Source organism: Pongo pygmaeus, chromosome 10 (assembly GCF_028885625.2).
Source record: "Pongo pygmaeus isolate AG05252 chromosome 10, NHGRI_mPonPyg2-v2.0_pri, whole genome shotgun sequence".
NCBI classification, from domain to species: Eukaryota; Metazoa; Chordata; class Mammalia; order Primates; family Hominidae; genus Pongo; species Pongo pygmaeus.
The window spans coordinates 60,710,086-60,734,432 of NC_072383.2; the positions used below are offsets into that span (position 1 = coordinate 60,710,086).

The 24,347-nt window shown below is 43.2% G+C and overlaps 1 protein-coding gene across 1 annotated transcript in view; it reads right to left on the reverse strand.

Annotated features, from left to right (window-relative positions):
• Positions 1–24,347, reverse strand: part of PPM1H (protein phosphatase, Mg2+/Mn2+ dependent 1H) — a 290,291-nt gene that overhangs the window by 127,224 nt on the left and 138,720 nt on the right. The window contains exon 4 of the mRNA XM_054444105.2: positions 15,889–16,001. Within this exon, the coding sequence (XP_054300080.1) occupies positions 15,889–16,001 (113 nt within the window). The remainder of the gene's footprint in view (positions 1–15,888; positions 16,002–24,347) is intronic.

Consider the following 24,347-nt stretch of genomic DNA (forward strand, 5'->3'; position numbering starts at 1 on the left):
TAGAATTCAAACTCAGGCCCACGTGAGTTCCAAGCGCATGCTCATAACCATTGCCCCATTCTTTGTCATGAGCCATCCTTCACGTAGAGAGCTTCTGTGCACTTTAGCTATGGGTCTCCCTTCGCTACTCTTTAAAAATTTTATTTTAGATTTGTATCTAATTTTAAAATGTTCATATTATCTTTTTTTCATAAACCACATAAAGTTTGGGTTACTAAAAGGGACTATCATTAAGTGAAAGAGCAGCACCCCCAGTCTGAGAGGTGAAGGTGAACTGAACCAGGGCCATCAAAACCATATCAGGCCATAACAGGAGGAAGTGGTGCCAGCTGCAACTCTAGATCTGTGATGCACTAAAACCCTTATGAAGGGATTCTGGAAAACCACTTTCCTTTGGGAAAGTACCAGAGGGATGAGTCAAAGGGAACCTGCAGGGCTGGGGAGGATTAGAGACAGGAAACTGATCCCAGTCATGTTGGTTGGCTCTGTCAGCTGACAGGCAGGCAGTAGTAGCGGAAGGCGCCAAGAGTGGGCAGTATTTAAAACAAAGTCATGGGCTGGGCGTGGTGGCTCATGCCTGTAATCCTAGCACTTTGGGAGGCTGAGGCAGGTGGATCACGAGGTCAAGAGATCGGGACCATCCTGGCCAACATGGTGAAACCCTGTCTCTACTAAAAATACAAAAATTAGCTGGGCATGGTGGCGCGTGCTTGTAGTTCCAGCTACTCGGGAGGCTGAGGCAGGAGAATCGCTTGAACCAGTGAGGTGGAGGTTGCAGTGAGCCGAGATGGTGCCACTGCACCCTGGGCTGGCAACACAGCGAGACTCTGTCTCAAAAAAACAAAACAAAACAAAACAAAACACAAAGGCATGAAGCCTGGGTGCCGTGGCTCACGCCTGTAATTCCAGCACTTTGGAAGGCCGAGGTGGGAGGATTGCTTGAATCTAGCAGTTTAAGAGCAGCCTAAGTGATGTAGGGAGAACCATCTCTGTAAAAATAAAAATAAATTAGCCAGGTGTGGTGGCACATGCCTGTGATCCCAACTACTTGGGAGGCTGAGGTGGAAGGATCACTTGAACTTGGGAGGTCAAGGCTGCAGTGAGCCATGATCACACCAGTGCACTCCAGCCTGGGTGACAGACTCAAACCCTGTCTCTAAAAATTTTTTTTAATAAATTTTTTTTCAAAAAATAAAGGGATGAAAGAATCCACTTCTCACATTGAAGGGGAGGATATATTACCAAGGGAAAGGTGGTGGTTGCCACTCAGGCCCACATGCAGCCACTAAACCACGAGCTGCTAGTTCAACTCATTTATTGATGGGTTGGGCTTTGAAGAGTGATAGAGGCAATCTTAACATCCAAGTGGCAGACACTGTGTCTGCAGCCTGCTGACCGGGACCTCTGAGAGCCAGAAGGTACTCAAGGGTCAGTGTCGTAAGTTCTTCTGAAGCTACAGAGAGGAACATCAGGAGCAGGGTGGGGGCTTCCTGGGAAGCTTAGATTTGGGGAAACTGCTGAAGCACAGCTCTCAGAGGGAACCAAGTCCCATTGGAGCTGGCAACTGAAAATTTTCTTTATGCTCTAGGTTTGGAGCATCTTATATGTCTTCTGCCATCTACGCCTAACCTAACAAGATTGAAGGGAAGAAAATGGATCATAGCCTGCAGGAGTCCAGGAAGCTGAGCTGACCAGGTCAGTCTTTGGCTGGATGCTAAGTTAGTGGTTCCCAAATTTCAGAGCTGGAAAACACCATTGAAATCAATTAGTAAGATCTTGTTAACTCCACTTGTTCTTTAAAGCAGGAAACCAGCTCAGAGAGTGAAGTGGATTTCCAACTGTTACGCAGTTTGCTACGGGACAAGATTGTGATTAATTTCTGTACTCCCAGCCCAGTGTTTTTTCCACTGCTGTCTCAATGAGGCAGCTAAGAGCAAAGACACACACCTGTACTCTGGAAACTTTTCTTTCTTTCCTTTTTTTGAGATATTTTTGTCAAGCTGGAGTGCAGTGGTGTGATCAAGGTTCATTGCAGCCTCAACCTCCTGGGCTCAAGCGATCCTCCCACCTCAGCCTCCTGAGTAGCTGGGACTACAGGTGTGTGCCACCACGTCTGGCTAATTTTTAAATTTTTTTGTAGAGATGGGATCTCATCATGTTGCCCAGGCTGATTTCAAACTCCTGAACTCAAATTATTCTCCTGCTACGGCCTCCCAAAGTGGTGGGATTATGGGTATGAGCCACCATGTCCAGCCAGGAAACATCTGTTTCTATAGTTATACTCCTTTTTTCCCCAATAATTATTGAAAGTTTTGACCAAGGAGAAAATACATTCTTAGCAATCCCCCAAAATAACAGAGGCTCAGCAAACTGTTCATGGATAAAGAGTAGGTCCAGAGTCTTATTTGATCTTAGAAAGAACTGATGTTGCTAAGTAGATACCAAGCAAAATCTCGGAAAGGGAGGAGATGGGTCCTCCAAAAACAGGTGATGACCCAGGTTCTGGTATGAGTCCTGCCACTGGCTATCTGTGGGAACTTGAGAAAGACAATTTCTGTGAGCTTCATTTCCCTTATCAGTAAAAAAGGGAATCTGGACTAGATGAGTGGTTCCCACAGTGGCCCCAAGCTCAAGGATTCTGATTCAGTAAGCCTGAGAATAGGGGCCCTGCAATTTTTATTATTATTATTTTTAATCCCACAGGTGAATACATGAATGTCTGACTTGGATTGATACAAGGAAGGGAGGATGGATAGATATATTTGATGAAAATTGCTATTGCTAATTGCAGGATCTAGGTAGTAGGTATACAAGAGTGACTCAATTATTATATACGTTGGCAAAGTCCCCAAGGTGATTCTGATGTACAGGCAAGTCTGGCATCCTCTGGACCAGAAGCCAGCCTCAGACTGAGTTCAGGGGGCTTCACAGTCCCTCGGAGCAGCCCCAGCTGCCACCTTGGGAAAAGGGAGCTGGTGTGAACCTCAGCCTTGTTCTAGAGTTTAGTCTGGGCAGCTCCACCTTGTTTGTTTATACACAGGAGAATTTGTACAAGATTCTACCAGAAAATGTACCAACAATGGACCCACTGGTTAATGTATACAAACCACTTTACAAGATGGTTTTTAAGGCCTTACATAGATCCAACTGTTTATGAATTTACAAAATTACTTAAGGTTTGGTGTGCAAGATGGAACGAAGGCTTTAAAAATGAATATTATATATAAATATTATGAGTGTGTACACACACACACACACACATACACACACACCCTCTTGGTTATCATAAGAGTCAAGCAAGAGAGGAGAGTTCAAGCTCAGACCTCATGGCCATTGCCATGGTCACTGCAGCACTAGCTGCCACTGAGCATGCCTGGGCCCTGTTTGCACCTCCTCCACCTCACCCACTACCCCCTCTTTCTTTGGTCCATTTCTGCCTGGTCCTCAACTATAAAAGGTACATTCCTGGTTCAAGGCTGTATTAGTCTGTTCTCATGCTGCTAAAAAGACATACCCAGGACTGGGTAATTTATAAAGAAAAAGAGGTTTAATCGACTTACAGTTCCACATGGCTGGGGAGGCTTCACAATCATGGTGGAGGGTGAAGGAGGCGCAAAGGCACATCTTACTTGATGGCAGGCAAGACAGCAGGTGAAGGAAACTGCCCTTTATAAAACCATCAGACCTCACAAGATTTACTCACTATCATGAGAACAGCATGGGAAAAATACTCCCCCATGATTCAATTACCTCCCACCTGGTCCCCTCCCATGACACATGGGATTATGTTATAGGAACTACAATTCATGATGAGATTTGGGTGGGGACACAGCCAAATCATATCAAAGGCCTTGGCTGTTTCATCTGCCAGAACATCTTGCCTCACCTCTTTCAGACCTTACTCTAAGACTCTCTCCCCCATGACACTTTCCCTTGCTGCCGCATCTGAAACTGCAACCCACCCCTGACTACTAAGTCCCTTCCCTTGCCCTATGTTTCTCTTTAGAAATTATTACCAATAGCATACTCAACATTTTACTTGTGTGCCTTGCTTATTATCTCTCTTTCCAGACTGGTTTGCAAGCTCCATGAAGGCAGGGTTTTTTTGATCATGGCTACGTTCCTAGTGCCTTTGACAGTGCCTGGCATGAAGCATATTTGGTGAAAGAATGAAGGGCTGAACCATGCTTGTGCTTTAAGCACATCATCTGTAACCTGCATAGCAATGTACAAGAGCAGGAATCAGCCCCTTCCACAAATGGGAAAGCAAGGTATTTTCTGGAGGGGTGAAGGACAGCTTTTCCAGACCCTAGCACCTGGGATCATCCCATTTCACCACTCTACCTCCCACAACCCTGGCTTACTTCCAAGGGCTGACATGTTTCTCCCTCCTTTCCTGTACTAACAGCTAAACCATATTTGGGCCTGGAGAGTTTATTACCTTGCTTAAACAAGACAGGACAGAGTTGAAGGTGAAATGCCCATATTGTTCAGTTAACTCCTTGAAGCAAACAAATCATTTGATAACTGTACACCACACACCAGTAAGGACTGCTCAGTGAACATCAACATCCCATCAGGAAACAAGACCTTCATAAACCATTGTCTGTTGATGGTGGCTCAATGAGGGTTATATTTCACAAAAACGAGTATGATCCCATCCAACATTTATATCACAAAATGACCCCAAGTGCCAAACACTGAAGCACTATTCACAACCACAATGACACTGTGAAATAATAAAGCACAGGGCTTAGCCTGTAGAACCCTGCTGCAATGGATTCTGACCTGTGAGGCAATTCGGTTGATGCAGTGTACCAGCATTGCTATTTCTGCAGCCAAAGAACATGATTACAAATGTGTGCCATTAACCCAAGGCAGCCTCCACTCAGTAAAGCCCAGAGCTTCATGTGTCTCCTGAAACACCTGCCTTGCCTGTCACACTGCGTTGTAAATGGATGCCTGACTACCTGCCTACCTGGGCTGACAACAAGTACAAGAGGACAGAGACCTCGTCTGCCTACTTCATGGTAGCTTCCCCAGCACAGTGCCCAGCAGATGCCTGGCTCATGGAAGGCATATAAATATTTGTTGAATCCTGCTCCTACCATGACATTTTACTCTGCTTACACTTTATCTTCTAACTATGTAATATATGCACGATGAACTGTAAAAGTTTATCGTATGCAAACCGAGGATGGATTGAGGTGTATATATAAGTAATCCATTCATAATAGTTATTTCAAATCTTATATTAAGGATGACATCAATGGGAGGAAATGAACTCAAAAAACATACTGAAGAACTGCAGTTTGAGAGCAGATAAGAAACGAAACTATTAAACTGAACTGGTATATCATTTAAAAATCTTTATAACATAACTATGACAATTTAAAGATAACCATCAAAGAACAGAAGTTGTTAAAACATCAGTATAGTCACACCCTACCTGATTAATGTAATCTTTCTCCTTTAGCAATAAAATAATCCTTGCTTTCTATGATGAACTTTCCAAAGACAAATATTTGGTATGCTGTTTACTTGTAGGCTTTTTCGTTATTCAAATGTGTTCTTCTCCAAGATGAAAGTGGATCTTGGTGAGTCAGCTCTTTCTTCACTATGTTTGACAGCTAAAGCTGAACTTACTGCATCTCTCCTAAAACTAACAGTGACAAAATTCAGGTAACAAAAGAGGTAATTGGTCTTTGGGCTTTAAAAATGATAGTGATATCCAAGTTGTAACTTCATCAGAACAAAAGGGAAAATGTATCAAAAACTGAATAAAGACACTACTACTAATTGAACCTAATATGAATTTCCTTTTCAATGCCACTGGTGGCCAAAACTGCTAACTGTCCACCAAAATCAATTCCCTTGGGCCTGGGTACACGACTTAGACTACATTTCCCAGCAGCCTTCTTTCCTTCTCAGTAAAGCCACGTAACTGGGTTCTAGCCAATGGAATGCACCCAGAAATGTGTGTCTCTGTCAGGCCTTGCCCCTAACACCCTTTCTTGAGTGCTCCTCCATACTCTTGTCCCCTTCTGTCTCACTGGATGGAGATGCCTCAAGAGCCCTTGGAAGCCAAGAGTTAAAAATGACAGAGCCTCCTTCAGCCTAGGTCCTCGAGTGCCTGCAAGGGACAAAGGCACCGCTTCATTAAACTCTTAAAAAAAAAGAGACAAAAATGAAAAGAGTCACGTTATTTAAGATCCTCAAAGTCACAGAAACATAATGCTTTGCTGGGTGTGATGGTTCATGCCTATAATCCTAGCACTTTGGGAGGCAAGACAAGAGGATAGCTTGAGCACAGGTCCAGTACAGTGAGACCCCATCTCTACCAAAAATAAAAATTAGCTTGGCATGGTGGCATGCACCTGTAATCCTAGCTACTCAGGAGGCTGACATGGGAGGATGGCTTGAGCCAAGGAGTTTGAGGCTGCAGTGAGCTATGACCATGCTACTGTGCTCCAGCCTGGTGACAGAGTAAGACCCTGTCTTGAAAGGAAAGGAAAAAGGAAAGAAAAGGAAAGAAAAGAAAATAAAAGAAAGGAAGAAAGGGAAGGAAAGGAAGGAAGGAAGAAAGAAAGAAAAAGAAAGAAAGAAAGGCATAATATTTCTTTTTGTTTGTTGTTTTTTGTTTTTTTTGAGACAAGGTCTTGCTCTGTCACCCAGGCTGGAGTGCAGTGGCATGATCTCTGCTCACTGCAACTTCCACCTCCCGAGTTCAAGCAATTCTCCTGCCTCAGCCTTCCGAGTAGCTGGGATTACAGGCCCACGCCACCATGACCGGCTAATTTATATATATATATATATATATATATACATATATATCTATATATATACATATATACATATATATATATATATATTTAGTAGAGACAGGGTTTCACCATGTTGGCCCAGCTGGTCTCGAACTCCTGACCTTGTGATCTGCCTGCCTCGGCCTCCCAAAGTGCTGGGATTACAGGCATGAGCCACTGCACAGGGCCTCAAACATAATATTTCATGGGCACCTTGAAAAACTTAGCACAACATCCTTGCTAGGTAGAATGCAGTTGATGCACAACTATTTTCATTAAGAAGAATCCACTACTTTCTTCAGCGGCTTGTTGCATCTATGAACAGTTCCCCTGATCAGTATGATAACAATAATAGCAGCTAACTATTACTGAGCAGTTGCCATACACCTGGCTCTGTGCTGAGGGCCTTCCAGGCATCTGCTCATCTAATCCTCACCTGAGGAGTGAGTACTATCATTATCTCCATTTACAGTTGACAACACTCAGTACAGAAAACATGAGATTGGCTCAAGGTCATTATCTCCATTTACAGTTGACAACACTCAGTACAGAAAACATGAGATTGGCTCAAGGTCACACACAATAGTGGCAGAGCCAGGATTCAGCTCAGGCCATCTGAGTCCAGAGTCCCTGCTCTTAACCACCATCCTGCCTGCCTGTGGCTATCACTTCTATCCCAGGCTCATGGACAGCTAGCCTTACCACCTTACCCCATATCTGACAAATACCTGATCTTTTACATCAACAAAAGTTATCTTTTCATGTGGTTGAAAAACTCTAGCTCTTTTGAATTTTCCTCATCTTTTCAAACATAGTTCCAATCTCTTCACCACTCCAGTCTCTCTTTTGAAGGTTCCTGTTCATCTATACACATGTTGAATTATGTCACCTAGAAAGGCACTTCATGGGTAAAATGACATTAATAGTACTTCCCCAAATGGGTTGATGTTAGGATTAATGAGGTTATTTATGTAAAATTCATGTAAAGCCCTAGACACTAGTAACAGTACTTACTATGGACAAAGTAAGCCAGCCGGTCAGAAACGTTAGCTATTATTTGCCTTATAGCTCAAATACTGCAGCCTATGATTAGATTAGTTTCTGGTGTCTATATCACACTACTGACCAGATTAAATTTACTGTCTACTTAAATACATTAAAAAAAATGTGAGCCATTGATAAGCTGTCTCCCCTATCCTGCTAGTTTTCTTTCTTTTTTTTTTGGTGACAGGGTCTCACTCTGTTGCCCAGGCTGGAATACATTGGTGCAATCATGGCACACTGCAGCACAACCTCCCAAGCTCAAGTGGTCCTCCTGCCTCAGCCTCCTGAGTAGCTGGGACCACAGGCGTGTGCCACCATGCCCAACTAATTGAAACAAAAATTTGTTAATAGAGACAAGGTCTCACTTTGTTGCCCAGGTTGGTCTTTAAGTCCTGGGCTCAAATGATCTTCCCGCCTTGGCCTCCCAAAGTGCTGGGATTACAGACATGAGCCACTGTACCTGACTGGTTTTTCTCTTTTCAACAAGTGTGATACTTTACCTTTACTGTGGTTAAGCTTCACCTGGTATTTACCCACTTTCCCAGGCAGTAAAGGACTTTTTGAATCTTGCTAGTTCATCTTACTTGGTTTCATATCACCTGCAAATTAGATGATTAGGCCCTGGAAATCTATCCTGGTGTAGGCTCGGGTGGGCAAACACGGGGCCTTGGGTTCTCTACTAGAAAGTTTCCTCCTGACACTGATCCACTGTTCTACCCTAGCTCAGCAGCCAGGCATAGAAAAGGTGACTATCTCGATCACAATAATCTCATGCCAGCATTTCTAAGTGCAAATATTCTATTTCTACGAGCTTCATGAGACTTCCCAGCTTAGCCTTTCAATGGGCTAAGAGACACGGGACGTGTTTAAAGGCACAGCTTGGTTGGAATGGGGAACTACAACAACTACACTTTCCCAGGGGCCCAACAATGACAGAAAAAAAGTCCGCACGGGGGCATGTCTGACCCATTGCAGACAAGGGAATGGAGGTGGGGATAGGGTGGGATGCTTCACAGCTATGCAGGCTTCAGAACTACCCAGCAGGAAGAGGAGGCTGACACGTGGAGCTGGATCATGTTAGAAATTCACAACCAACTCTACTCTTCAGAGGAACAGGGCCTAAGTTCTAGAATGTCAGGCTGGCAGAAAGGAATCTGCAGCCAGCCGGCCCAGGTACAGGAAGGTCGTCCCCGCCCCACTGCAGGTAGCAGGCTGCAGAGTGGAAGGGGAAACACGGGTTCCAGGAGCTTGCCCTGCATGTGGTGTCCAGCTGCTGCAGGACTGCTGAGACTGCCTTATAGAGTGCCTGCAGACTAACGCTTTGGCCCTTAGGCCAGGAACAGCTAAAATGTTTCCATCCTTCCTAGCTCTTTCAGATGCCCAGGGGTAGACTTTAGAGTGGTGATTCTTAAACTTGAGCATGCATCGTAGTCACCTGTAGGACTTGCTAAACACAGACTGCTGGGTCCACCCACTGAGTTTCAGCGAGCAGTGATCTGCTCTCCTAACAAGTTCCCAGGTGATGCTGCTGCCAGTTTGGGGATCACACTTTGAAGATCACTAATTCAGAGCAAGAAGTACCTGAGAGAGGAAGGTCAGAGAGAGAAGGGCCTCTCGGGTGCCCTCTGTGTGGACAGCAAGTGGCCCGATGGGAAAAGTACAGACTGTTTTGAGCCATCACTTGGTTTCTGTGTCTCTGCCTGTATTTGTGATCATTTGGTAGCATTACTTTCTTTCTGCTAATCCCTTCTAGAGGTTTTGGGTATAGCTAAGGGATTACGTTAAATACACACTAAAAAGATGGGAAGGGGGCTCTGCAGAAAACAGGGAGAAACAGCAATTCAACTTTCACAGTGGAGAAGAGTTGTCGATTTTGTTTTTTTTCTGTTATTTTTCAAATACATGTCAAAGAAAGTGAGAGGAATAGTGTATTTAATATAGTTAATGGCTTAAGATCAAATATATTTCTGAACTCAGCGGAAGGCTACTAACAGAGCAGGAGTTCGCTGGCACGTGTGGATAGATGAACCACTTATTAGAAAAAAGGAGTTTCAGAAAGGATTTGTACTGGCCGTTGGTGAAATCCATGAACATAAGAAGAAATGAATAGTTCTTTGCATTCCCTTGGCTTGGAGGCAGTTACATAATATTTCATTATTTTACCAACAGCAAAGGGAAGAAACCTGGAGAGAAGACGCCACAGATGTGTAACTGATTTTGAATTTAGAAACGTAAGTCCTGTTTAATACCTAACTCCTGTCCTCAGGAACAGTCAGACTTGTCAAAGGAACTCACCTTTGAACTAATAGAGAAAGCTTTAACTCTAAAGAGGGGTAATTGTGGAAAACTAAAAAGGAGTGAAAGATAAATGAAAGGAAACCATCACTGGCTTCGTTCAGTGACAATTCATGGAATGCCATTCACTCCGGTCCTAAAGAGCTAATGAATGAACGTGAATGAACACATTCGACTTTCCCTACCCTTTCCTAGGAGACTCTCAAGCATGAGAAGATGACCCTCTATTCCCAGGAGTCTGTGGGCTCAATTCAAAAAAGTTAATGAGACACTTGCTTCCAAAGAAGTTATAAGCACAACAAAATGGAAGTCTGAATTTGTGGTAGTAATCATTTATAGAATCAGAAAATGCTTATATTATTTTCAATAGATTATGATCAAAATGAAAACACAACATTTATTTTTAATTTTAATTTTTTGAGACAGGGTCTCACTCTGTCACCCAGGCTGGAGTGCAGTGGTGTGATCACAGCTCACTGCAGCCTTGACATCTCTGGGCTCAGGTGACCTGCCCACCTCAGCCTCCTGAGTAGCTGGGATTACAGGTGTGAGCCACCACACTCAGCTCATGTATATATATATTTTTGTAAAGATGGGTTTTTGCCATGTTGCCCAGGCTGGTCTGCAACTCCTAGGCTCAAGTAATCCTCCTACCTCGGCCTCCCAAAGTGCTAGGATTGCAGGCATGAGCCACTGCACTCGGCCAAAAACACAACATTTAAAATAGTCTCAGAACTTTTGGACCCTTGGAAGGAGATGGGAGCTCTCATGTTGAGAAAAAAACTCCTTTTCTATATTATAAATGAATGAGTTGGACCATCCAAAGCTTATCTTGTCAACAATTGCAGTGCATTTAAAATAGCCTCTAAGGCAGCCTTCCACTCCCTCCATAATCCATTTTAGGTGAAAACTAAGATGCCATTGATTATAAGGTGTGCCATTATTTCACATAAAAACAGGAAGAAAAAAATGTTAATTAGAACTTCTTTATTTAGAGATGCTAAAATGAGAAAAACAAAACCTCTGTGAGTCTCAGCATGGATGAGAAATCCCACGGTACACCACAGAGATCGTGGACAAGATCGAACTCCCAGTCTTGGGCGGGTGGTGGCCCTGCTCCTCCGTAGCTGTCGAAGCCTGGGGAAACCACTTCCCCTCACTGGGCCTCAGTTTATTTATTGGTAAATTGTATTTAACCGTATTAGCAGTGCCTACTTCTCACTATATTATTGAGAAAATTAAATGTGATCCTTTTTTATAGTATTTAATACGTGCCTCGCACTTATTAGCTGTTTTAATGCCACTGTTACTATATGTCTGGCAAGAGTAGAATTATGAATTTAATAAATCTTAAATGCTTTTAAAAACTCTGAGTGACTTCACCCAGTCTCGGTTGCTAAACCTTTAGACATTGTTTAAAATACGTGGTAATGGCTTTGCTTCCTCAGTGCCTTAGTTCTCTAGAGATGAAATGAAATGATCTCTAAAATGGAGTCAAAGCACCTTCCTAAACTGAAGAATCAGTCAGAGCCCTAAGGAGCTGATGACTCAAACACAATGGGTGATAGTTTGCATATTGCTTTGCATGACATTTGCATGCTACTGGTTCATTTTTTGCTTGAAGTGAAAATCCACCCACCATCTGCTTCTTTCCTGGTCCCTTATGATCCCCTAGGTGTTGAGTTGGCTGACTCTGCCAGGGAAAAATAAAGCAACTGGCATGCATCAAGCAGTTACTGCATGCGCCTCTGTGGCTGGTTAGCTCAGCAGAGTAGAAGGGCAAGTTCTATCAGGGCATGGACCAGACCACATGGATCAGGTACTCGCGTCACTGTGGACCATCCTACATGAATGGTCCTATGTCCTCTGAATGGGATGGTCGTTGACTCAAAAACCCATAAAGCCACAAACAGCATCAGGCAACATTTCCTGAATACAACCCCTAAGTGTGCAGATGTCTGATGGTAAATCAGATGATACACAGCTTAGTTCCTGACCACTGGCAGCTTCCAAATCAAACCAGGGCAAAGCTTCTCTTTTCCTGAGCGTGAATAATTATGGGGGCAGTGAACATATAACAAATATTTTTTACTCTCGAAACTGTCAAGATGTAAAAAAAGCACATGACAGCTAATATCTAGCAATAAAGAAGAAAACTTAGCACTTCATTAATCAGGGCCCCGTTGCCAGAACCTTCTGCGGCTCTAAGCATTTGTTTTAAACTGAGCCCTGGGATTCCTGACTGCTCGTCAATCAGTGATAATGGACCTACATTTCCACAGATATGATCAAAGCTCACTTAGCTGTTGTTTCTTGGGAATAACTGAATATTTCTGTAAGCTCAAACACCTATATTATTAGTATGGCAAACTAGACAATGATCCTAGAAGATGATATCAGTATCTATTGTTTATAAAAGAGCTGCAAACAGCACTCTAGTAAGTGTCCTATAAACGATCCTTTGGATAGCGCATAAAAATACCAACTCACATTGTTCTCAGGTTTCCTGAAGTATGACCCATATGTGAACAGCAAACCCAAATAATCAACTACAAAACCCCAAATTTATATCTGGATACTGGGGCTAGAATACTGTAAGCATAATTAAGCTTATGAGGTTTTAGAGGTAGTATTTTATCATTAAGCTTATTAGGTTTTAGAGATACTGCTTTTTTGATTTTTTTAAATGTTTTACAGCTTTATTAAGGATAAAAGTATCTGTTAGGCTTTTCAAATGATTGGATATAACATGTAAAACAAGTAACTTTTTTTTTTTTTTTTGGAGACGGAGCCTTGCTGTGTCACCCAGGCTGGAGTGCAGTGGCACCATCTTGGCTCACTGCAACCTCTGCCTCCCATGTTCAAGTGATTCTCCTGCCTCAGCCTCCCAGGTAGCTGGGACTACAGGCGCACACCGCCACATCCGCTCATTTTTTTTGTATTTTTAGTGGAGACGGGGTTTCACCATATTGTCCAGGATGGTCTCGATCTCCTGACCTGGTGATCTGCCCGCCTTGGCCTCCCAAAGTGCTAGGATTATAGGCGTGAGCCACCATGCCTGGCCAAAACATCATACTTTTATGAACACTTAGAAATACAAGAACTTCAGTTATATTAACATTTCCAAAACGAATTCTAAGAAATATAAAATAACCAAAAGATAAACCTTTATAGTACAACTTTACTTTCTAAAAGTGTCACTTCTCACGGGATAATTTTTAGAGATTATCTAGTCCAATACCACTGCCTTTATAGATGAAATGGAAGTCCAGTCTGGTAATTGGCACCTAAGTACAACAGAAGGCAAGAGCCCAGAAGATGAACTCTTGGGACTGGCAGGTTCCTGGACAGAGGACTGGAGCTTCTGGGATGCAGGCTTAGAAGCCCTGGCTAGGTAGGTGGCTCTTTTAAGGAGCCTGGAGCTTTGAAGGAAACTACGTTTAAAAATGAGAAAAAGGCATTGGGGAGGAGTTGAGTCTCGAAGAACAGTCTAACATAAAGGTATTCCAGCCGGGAAGTTGAGTTAACTTCTGACTCAGGTCATCTGGTGAAAGGCACTTCCCTGGGAGGTAGGGTGGGCCTGTTTCCAGGAGCAAGGCACTCAGTCACTTCCTTAGTCCCTGAGTGGGCCAGGAAGCAAACTCATTTTAAAAGACAGGAAACCAGACATAATGGCAAAAGGTGAACGTGAGTGCAACAGCTGAATCATCCACTCGGTCTTACTCAATTGGAGCAGACAAAGAGGAATTGCCTCCTTTGCTGCTCTCCTCTGTCTACCAACCAGCTCAAGATCAGGAACTGAAGAAGAGGCCAGGGACTGGCCACTCAGTGTGTTTTAAAAGCCCCTGAAGACTGTAGATTCCTGTCTTTGAAGCTGCTCAAACCCTGAGGCGTGAGAGGAAAGGAGGGGTAGCAGATGTGCTGGTTCTTTTCCATCTGTCCCCATCCTGGAGGTACTGCCCTGGCCTGTGTCTGTGTCCTGGCAGGCTGACCTCCCTGGGCCACTCGTCAGCTGGCTTCCTGCTGGGGTCAGCCGATGGGAAGGTCAGGCAAGAGACGGGAGGGCGGGCAGAGAGAAGTCAGCGTCTCTCCTCCCATTCCTTCCAATAGCTCCTGCCCAGTGGTCCCTCATTAGCGGCTCCCACTCTCCTTGGCTCTGCTAGTGTTTCCTTCCCTGGTTTCTCAGGGTGGTCAACTCCTTCCTGGGGACCTCAACACTCCTGGCCGGTTCTCTCTACCTCCTTCATTCACAGTTGACCCATCTGAGTTGGAGTCTGTCTCCTGTCAGAACCTTGACCTGACACACGGGAACAGCAGCCATGGGGTAAACATAGCATCAGGAAACGTAAATATATACATTTTTACAACATGTGTTACACACTTCTCCACCTCTTTCATGTTAGAACATGTAATTACATTTCATGTAATACACGTTAGAATATTTGTTGTAAAACGTATATATATATATACATTTATGTCACCACATATATACTTTTGAAATCAACAGACCTTCAACAAACACCAATCTTCAAGCCCCCAAAACCACTGCCAGGTCGATTCGCTCCTTGTTCTCTGGGATCTTCCTTGGGAAAGGACGCTTTACTAGGAGGAATGAAGGCTGCCTCATCCTAAGTCTGCTTTGTAAATGGAAGTAAAATTAAGGTGAATTTCTTGATTGCCTCAAGGGAATTGGTGTTCTGGGCTGCAGAGGCAACAGCAACTTAAGCTGGAGACAGGGAAGGGGAAAGGGAAGGAGTGGTATCAGACCTCAAAAAGGGCGGAGCAAGCAGGAGAGCCCACAAGAGCCATGTGATCTAGAGGAAGGGGACAGAAGAATGAGAGTCCTCACAGCCCTTTCGGGGGGAAAATCCTATACTTTTACTACTTTCAGAATAAAGAGTCAGTTCTTTGGAAAAGGCCCCACTCCCAGGTCAGCATATTTTGTTATGAAAGTGGTGGAGAAGTGTGAAATATATGTTAGAATATTTGTTGTAAAATCTGTAATTTAAAAATTCCCCACACCAAAAGTGAAGAAGCATCAGTTACTTAAAAGAAAATCACAACTGCCAGGTGGTGGTGCAACCTGTAATCCCAGCTACTCAGGCTGAGGTGGGAGGACTGTTTGAGCCCAGGAATTTGGGTCTAGCTCGGGCAACATAGTGAGACCCTGTGTCTAATTTTTAAAAAATAAATGAAATAAAAACATAAATGTATCTTATTCCCTGGCAATGCTGGATAAAGGAAGGATTAACAATGATCTCTTGGCCAAAATTTCCTTTAGTTGAACTCGGACGTGAGGCAACTGCAGCTTCTAAGGGAATGTACATAAAAGGAGAAGCTTCTGGGAGAGAACAGTGCAAAGTCACTAAGTAAAAGTGGAGTCAACTGGGGAGTCATCCCAGGCCTCCTTCCAAATACCCAGGGCACTTGAATCCCTTTCCTTCCTCCTCATCACTCTCACATATTATGCTCCTGCTAAGTTTTCATTGAGAAACAGGGTCTGAAGTCAAAAAGCATTTGAATACTACTGGTTTAGATTTATCACAGACACGTACATGAACTGCTATATGCATAAGTAAGAGACTGCCTTTACCTTGTAATACCAACCTGATTGTTCTTAAATGCATTTTCATTCTGATGTAGAAGGCCTGTCTTTAATTATTTCTAATCATTTAATTTTTGAGACAAAATAAAAACATCAGAAGGCATTAGAAATTAGCAAGAATCAGACAGCTCATCTGCTTACCTGCTATCCCCAGCATTTGCAACATACAGCTTCCCCAAAAGGCAAATCACAATGAGGGCCGTGCAGCCACCGGATATATTATAAGAACTCCTCTCTCGTTCTATCTGTAGGTCCTGGAGAATAAAACAGAGTTAGTGTTGGATTGTGCAGGATGTGTAGCAAAAGCTTTCTCACTTTCATTCTCTTGACAGTCCTCAGACTCTGCATGTGCTTCAAGACGGGACTAGAAAAATCTTTAGTGCTTGCTTTCCTACCACCTAATGAGCATTTCTGGAGAGGACACTGGCATAAAACTGCCACAGATTAGACCATCTGTGAACCAGAGACAGGAAATAATAGACAGCAAACAGAAACAATCAAGACAAAAATGCAAATAAAATGTAAGTTGTGTTCAGTAAATATCACAGCTTATGGAAAATTTAGTCTTTGTGGATTGCATGAGCTACCATGTGAAACATACACTAGAGAGGCTGAGAATGCCAAGTACTTGGACCTGATCAATGTTTTGTTTGTTTTTTGAAGACAGGGTCTGTCTCTGTCACCCAGGCTAGAGTGCAGTGGCCCAATCTCAGCTCACTGCAACCTCTGCTTCCCAGGCTCAAGCAATCCTCCCACCTCAGCCTTCCGAGTACCTGGGACCACAGGTGCGCGCCACCATGCCCGGCTAATTTTTGTATTTTTTGTAGAGATGGGGACTTGCCACATTGTCCAGGCTGGTCTCGAACTCCTGTGCTCAAGCAATCTGCCTGCCTCGGCCTCCCAAAGTGCTGGGATTACAGGCATGAGCCACTGCACTCAGCCTTGTCTTTTTAGAGAGAAGGTTTGCTCTGTCACTCAGGCTGGAGTGCAGTGGTGTGATCATAGCTCACTGCAGCCTTGACCTCCTGGGCTCAAGCCTCCTGCCTTAGCCTCCTGAGTAGCTGGGACTACAGGTCTGTGCAGCCACCACACCCAGCTAACTCCTCCATTTTTTGTAGGGACAGGGTCTCACTATGTTGCCCAGGCTGGTCTCAAACTCTTGGCCTCAAACAATCCTGTCTCAGCCTCCCAAAGTGCTGGGCCACCATACCCAGCCCAGACGTGATCAATGTTTTAAACTCCAAAGTCTTGGATAAATAGTCTCTGTTACAGATAAATTACAGAAAGATGTCTTCTATTCAACACAGGCAGGAGTCAAGCCATGACTTATAGGGCAAAGACTTACAATGACTTATAAATGACTTAAAATGACTTAAATAAATTATAAATGACTTATAATGACTTAAATGACTTAAAATGACTTATAGGGCTTCTGAACTCTGACCTGACTTTTCCTCTTCCCACAGCCACCAATTTACAATGGTAAAACGTTTATAATAATTAGAAACATTCATTGAGAACTTTCTCTACATCATGCAGTGTGCTGAGCACTTTATACTCAAACTCTCATATCGTCCTCACGACCATCACTATGAACCTCATTGTTTAGTTGCAGAGAAGTGGGGTAGCCTGCCCATATTTACCTGGCTAGAGTCTGGATTCCAACCTGGTTCTCTTCCAAAGCTTGTGTTGTTACCTGCCACCTAATGAGGCCTCCCCAAGAAACTGATATTAAAAATAGACCAACACTGGCATCATCAAGACAGATACCTGTGAAATTCTGTGTTAGCAATAGAAGCAAAGGTTCTGTTACCTCAGAAAAATCTGCATTAGTAAGATACACTGAATGCCTGGCTAAAATAATGCCAAATCTTCCAGTGGTAATCTACTACTTTTGGTGCAGAGGGAAGGAAAATGAGGGCTGGCTAAAAATCACAGGAAGAGGAAGACATGGTGACGTTGATGCTGTTGTTGGCAGATCTAGGGTCAGGCCACTATTGTAATCCTGAGAATCCCACAGAGTTAGAGCTCAGCTGCTTCAACCAGACTCCTCATGGAAAAGGGGGAGAGAAGTCAAGACCCCAGCATTTACCAGCAACTGCTTTGCTCTAGGGGCCAGAGATGGTAACATAAAAAGGGTAAATCACCAATGGGAAACTGGAAACAGAAGAGCTTGAGCTTAGTGATATCATACTGGTTAAAGAGTAAATGGAAACCAGGCACAGTGGCTAACGCCTGTAATTCCAATACTTCAGGAGGCAGAGACAGGAGGTCACATGAGGCTAGGAGTTCAAGACCAGCCTGGGCAACATAGTGATACCCCCATCTCTATAAAAAATAATTAGAGATAAAAAATAATATCTCTATAAAAAATAATTAGAGTGATACCCCCATCTCTATAAAAAATAATAGTCTTAGCTACTTGGGAGGCTGAGGATAGAGGATCTCTTGAGCCCAGGAGTTCGAGGCTGCAGTAAGCCATGATCATGCCACTGCACTTCAGCCGGGGTGACAGAGCGAGACCCTGTCTCAAAAACAAAATAACAACAAAAACCAGTAAATAGAGAAAAAACACAAAGCCAGGACTTGGGAGAGACCAACACACTGGGAGTGAGCTAGGTAAGAGACTGGGGGAGGGGAGCTGGGGGGCTACAGGGAGGAGGTAGGAATATGTGTTGGGGGATGTAATGGATTATAAACAAGTGAGGAAACACTTCAATATGGGAGTGAACAGCAGCAACAAAAGCTGCAGAAGCATCAAGCATGGGGCAAACTTCAAAGGACTATGTGGGATTTTTAACATTTACTTCAACTGTGTATAAATTAGCTTTCTTAAAGGACTGTCATGAGGCTAAATTAGCTGGCATGTGTGAGGGGCTTAGTAGGATATCTGGACCCTTCCTGCAGCCCAGAAGCTTCAACATTGAGAGCGGTGGCCTTTCTTGCTCACCTTAGACCCTCAACACCTAGGTTAGGCCAGGTAAATGGTAGTTTAATAAATATCCGTTCAATGGACAAATGAAGAAATAAATTTTCAATTTTTTTATCTCCCTATTCCCTTACCTCTGCCTTAATATGAGAAATGGATTCCACAATTCACAAATGAAAAGCTTACAATGCCAACGCTCGCTGAGATAATAATTAAGCAGAAACCCATGCTTCAATTAAAATGCTCGACTGACAAGAATGGTTATCAGAACCTACACAAGACTGGTAGAAGGCTGGAGGATGAAGAGGAGGGGCACGGGTGTCAGGTGGGAAGAATTATCTAAAGCAAATACAAGAGAGGAGAAGGAAAACATCAAGATGCCTGTTTAACCTCCAAGAAAACCCATAAAAACAGAATCCCAAACCCTACTGACAAAGGGGTTTGTGGATGGAATTGCTAATTTTTTTTTGCATTTAAAGAACTCATATAAAGTTGATATTGTGATAGATACATATTTTACTGAATTATATAAATTGATAAAGAGTCTGCATCCAATACATCAAAAGGAACTGCTCAGCTACAGAGACTATTTTTTCACTGTCAGAATCAATATTTGCTTGAATACCTAAAAGGCTGAAAGACAATATTTATTAAAAATTATTTGAAAACGCCAGGCATGGTGGTTCATGCCTGTAATCCCAGCACTTTGGGAGGCTGAGGCAGGTGGATCACCTGAGGTCAGGATTTTGAGACCAGCCTGACCAACATGATGAAACCCTGTCTCTACTAAAAATACAAAAAAAGTTAGCTGGGCGTGGTGGTGTGCGCCTATAGTCCAAGCTACTCGGGAGGCTGAGATAGGAGAATTGCTTGAACCCGGGAGCCGGAGGTTGCAGTGAGCCAAGATCGCACCACACACCACTGCACTCTAGCCTGGGCAACAGAGCGAGACTTCATCTCAAAAAATTATTTGAACACCTACTGCTTGTATACTGTCTATAGACTAGAATGTGAATGATGTTTGTTTGATAGACTTGATCAAACCCACTAGTATGATCCAAAAGGTAGAAACGTTACGGTGCAAAAAGTCCACATAACACGGTGGTCCATGGCAACAAATTCCTTTGGGACTCAGTTAAGCAAGTTCGGGCTACACCACAGGTAGGTACATTATTTATCATGGTTTCTATCAGAAGAAATTCTGCTTAGAAAATTATGTAATCCTTAGGGAAAAAAATCAAGGTAAAGAGCTCAACACTAAAACTTTTCGGCTTTAACTTTGGGGGAAACATTCCAGTTAGCTTACCCATTTAACCCCTTGCTATTATATTAATAGTGTGACTCAATATTTTTTTCTAATTGATTTCATTATTTCTTTCACCTTTTTCTACGTTCAGCTACATTCCCTCTGTAGCTCCCCCTGAATAAGGAATGCTAAATTTTGCAGCACTTTCTCATAAAGAGTGAACTTAACTACTTTTTAATCCAAGAAACTTTGCTAACATGTGCATGTGTTTGCCACTTCCCTCCCCCACATTTGTGTGGGAACATAAGTGTGCATACATGCACATGTGCACACACACACTTTAATTACAAGTGTCCTCTCTGGGATCATGGTGGGAAGGATTTGAAAGATGTGTTTCCATAGACTTCATCCCCCTGAAGGATTCACTGTCGTTAAAACACACTCTTCTATTTCTTCTAAAACCGTGTGCAACTAGAACATATTCTAAAAATAATTGCTTCCCTCCCCCTCCTCCCTAGAAGCCAAAATAGCACATTTATTTTTTCCCTTACATGCACCACCTACTCCTCTTTAAAAGATGTTTGACAAAATCTTAGTACTGAAAGGAACATTAAAGGACCATCTGGGTGGTTCTTTTACTATCAGAGCAAACATGATAAATTAAGTCAATAAAGATACATTTACCATTGCATTATCTACCTTTTTTCTTCAAATCTTCACCTTTCAGATTAGATTAAGTTTTTAATATTCTACATAATAAATAAAAACATAAAACTATTTTTTTTAAAAACCTCAAGTTTTTGGTATTTTTACAAAAATCAATGAAATCATGGAAAAACTGCTTTGTGCTAAGCAAGGACTGATTTAGAATATCTCCCTATTTTAGCTGTCAATGAACCCTGAGCCGTGTGTCTAGAATAAACTGACTAGCAAAACACATGCATATACTATCATTCAAGTATGGTCTAAAAGGATCAATTAAATGACTCATAAGATTCAATTAACAAGACAATTGATTTATCTGCTTAATCATAGTCCTGAAGACCTTCCAGCGCAACTTTCTAGGTAGAAGGACTGAGTTATCTTCTTTTGTGTCTGCTTAAACACTACATTTAAACGAGGTTAATCTTTAAATCAAACAATGGATCCAGTTTTTAAGATGTGGGATTTTATTTTGCTCCTTGTTGCAAGGAGAAACGGGAGCCAAGAAAGCAAACAGAGGGCCGGGCGCGGTGGCTCACGCCTGTAATCCCAGCACTTTGGGAGGCCGAGGCAGGCAGATCACCTGAGGTCGGGCGGTGGAGACCAGCTTGACCAACACGTAGAAACCCTGTCTCTACTAAAAATACAAAATTAGCCGGGTGTGATGGCGCATGCTTGTAATCCCAGCTACTCGGGAGGCTGAGGCAGGAGAATTGCTTGAACTCGGGAGGCGGAGGTTGCGGTGAGCCCAGATCGCGCCAAGCCAAGATCGCGCCATTGCACTCCAGCCTGGGCAACAAGAGAGAAACTCCGTTTCCAAAAAAAAAAAAAAAAAAAAAAAGCAAACAGAGATGTGTGTGCAACGAGACTAATTCAGCAGGAAAGAAGTGCAAGAGAAAAATATTGCCCGGGATGGTAATAATTTGGTTTGGAAGTCCCATAGATGATGCAACTCCAAGGTCATTCTTTGTTTCCTACCAATTTCAGGTTGCAAAAGGAAAGCAATATCCGATAGCAGAAAGGAGTAAGTGTTGGGTAGTTTCAATAGGACCTGGCAGCTCCCCCTAGCTGAGTTAAAACACGGCTCTGAGCACATTGCTAATAGTGTCAGTCACAAATAATCAGATTCTGCATGGTTTTAGTATCCAAATCTGATCCCGGTTTATTCTGAGAACAAGGCCATCTGCCAGCCAGGCAATGGGGAAGAAAAACCAGCACTCTACTGCCTGCTATTGCCACCTGCCGGCTGCTGGTGGAATCACATGCTCATTCCTTCCTAGAGAAACTTCCTGTTCTAACAAAAACAAAGAGAACAAAACCAACTTAAATAAAGACAGCTATGTGGGTTCCCAATTTACCATTAATATGCTAATTTTGGAAAACACTAATTTATTTATTATAATTAATCTATAAACACTAATTTATAGATTTCTAAACTATAAACTTTGCCCCCTTTTCGTCACAATGTCACCATGTATTTATACGGTTTTTACCAACAAAGCCTAGCTGCTTGGTATTTCCAATCATTTACCCAGTGATAGAATTACACATAGTAGTTCCATAAGTTAAAACATTGTCATTTTCTTCCCTTCCTAAGAACCGACTCTGGCGGGGAATCTAGACCCACTCTTGAAAGGAAATAGAACTCTGAGATCCTCCCAGCTATGTCCAGAGCTCAAATCCCATAGTTAACAGGTTAAAAGGGTAATCACTGCTAACTTGGTTCTGATCCCTAGGTGGGCAAAGGCTTCCTGTAACTAACCCTGCAGTGGAATCGACTTCCTCCAAGAGTCTGAAATGTTGATTATTCAATCATGTTTTTGGGAGGGTGGAGAAGTAGGGAGGAGGTTTGAAATCAGGACTTAGAAGACACTTGTCTTATTTATACCTATTGTCCTGGGCCAAGCAACAATATAAATATAATAGGTGACAAAACAGAGCTAAGCCAGGCCTTGCTGGGAAGCAGAATTGAAGTCAGTTGGAAAATTCCTGAGAATTTGGTCCTTTAGGAAGCCATGGCTCACTTTTCATAGTGGACACAGGAGGGATTCGCTACATAGCTTTCGCACTATGAAGGAAGATCTGAGATACAATCAGGGGGTTGTAGGGGCACACCTACCTCTGACAGCGTACACAGTAAGTATTAAAAACCAGTGGTCATAGGTCACCTTCACCACAAGCCCCACGCTGTGCCAGGCAACCTGAGGACCAAAGATGAAAAGCACTGCTCTCAAAGAAGCTTATAGTATTTGATGAAACTGTTACCATCTCCCCTCATTGGAAGCATTTTTTTCTCTTCTGTTCGTCTGTATTTTGTGACTAGTACCTACTTTTTCCCCAGAAATAGGTACTATTTATTCTGACTTGAGTGTTTCTGAACATTTTTTAACAGTGTTTCCCTTTTGGAAAGGTATCAACATTTCACTACCTCCTTTTGTTATTTAGAATATCAAAATAAAGAAGATATTGCATATTTCTATATTCATATAATGTGGGACTACAAATGCCCCCAGATAAAAGATATATATATATATATTTTTGAGACAGAGAGTCTCGCCCTGTCACCCAGGCTGGAGTGCAGTTGTGCGAATTTCTGTTCACTGCAAGCTCCGTCTCCCGGGTTCACACCATTCTCCTGCCTCAGGCTCCCGAGTAGCTGGGACTACAGGCGCCCGCCACCATGCCTGGCTAATTTTTTTGTATTTTTAGTAGAGATGGGGTTTCACCGTGGTCTCAATCTCCTGACCTCGTGATCCGCCTGCCTCGGCCTCCCAAAGTGCTGGGATTACAGGCATGAGCCACCACGCCCAGCCTTGTTTTGTTTTTGAGACAGAGTCTCGCTCCGTTGCCCAGGCTAGGGTGCAGTGGTGTGATCTCGGCTCACTGCAACCTCTGCCTCTGGAGTTCAAATGATTCTCATGCCTCAGCCTCCCAAGTAGCTGGGATTGCAGGTATGCACCACCACGCCTGGCTAAATTTTTTATAATTTTAGTAGAGACAGGGTTTCGCCATGTTGGTTAGGCTGGTCTCGAACTCCTGGCCTCAAGTGATCTGCCCACCTGGGCCTCCCAAAGTGCTGGGATTATAGGCGTGAACCAAAGTGCCTGACCATAAGATCTTATCTTTTACTTCCTCAGTGGTGTCTAAAAGAATACTGATTTTAAGATGTAAGCTCAATAAATACTAGTGACTGAGAAGAGCAGTTCTTAGTGGAAAAAACACAAACTGTTTTTCCCCTGTTCTCATCCCACAACAACCAATACAGAAGATTTCTGTGACCAAATGTGTGAGAGTTTTCCCCCACATAACCAGCAAGCAATCAGAAGACACCAGCTGGGCGTCCTCCAGTTCAATTCCACACTATTATGTACTTGGAGATAGCATCAGATTCCACAGGTTGAGGGCTCAGTCCCCCAACTGACTCCCACTTCTGATGCCAGTCGCAAGCCCCAGGTTGGTTTACCTGTGCTTCTGACTGACCAGCTATAAATCTGGGTTCCCAAGACCCCCCTCTCCTAAGGTTTGATTAATTTGCTAGAGTGGCTCACAGAAATCAGGAAAAACTTACTTACATTTGCTAGTTCATTATAAAGGATATTACAAAGGATACAGATGAAGAGATGCATAGGGTGTGGAGCTTCCATGCCCTCTCTTGGCACGTGACCCTCCAGGGACCTCCACATGTTCAGCTACCCAGAAGCTCACTGAGCCCTATCCTCTTGG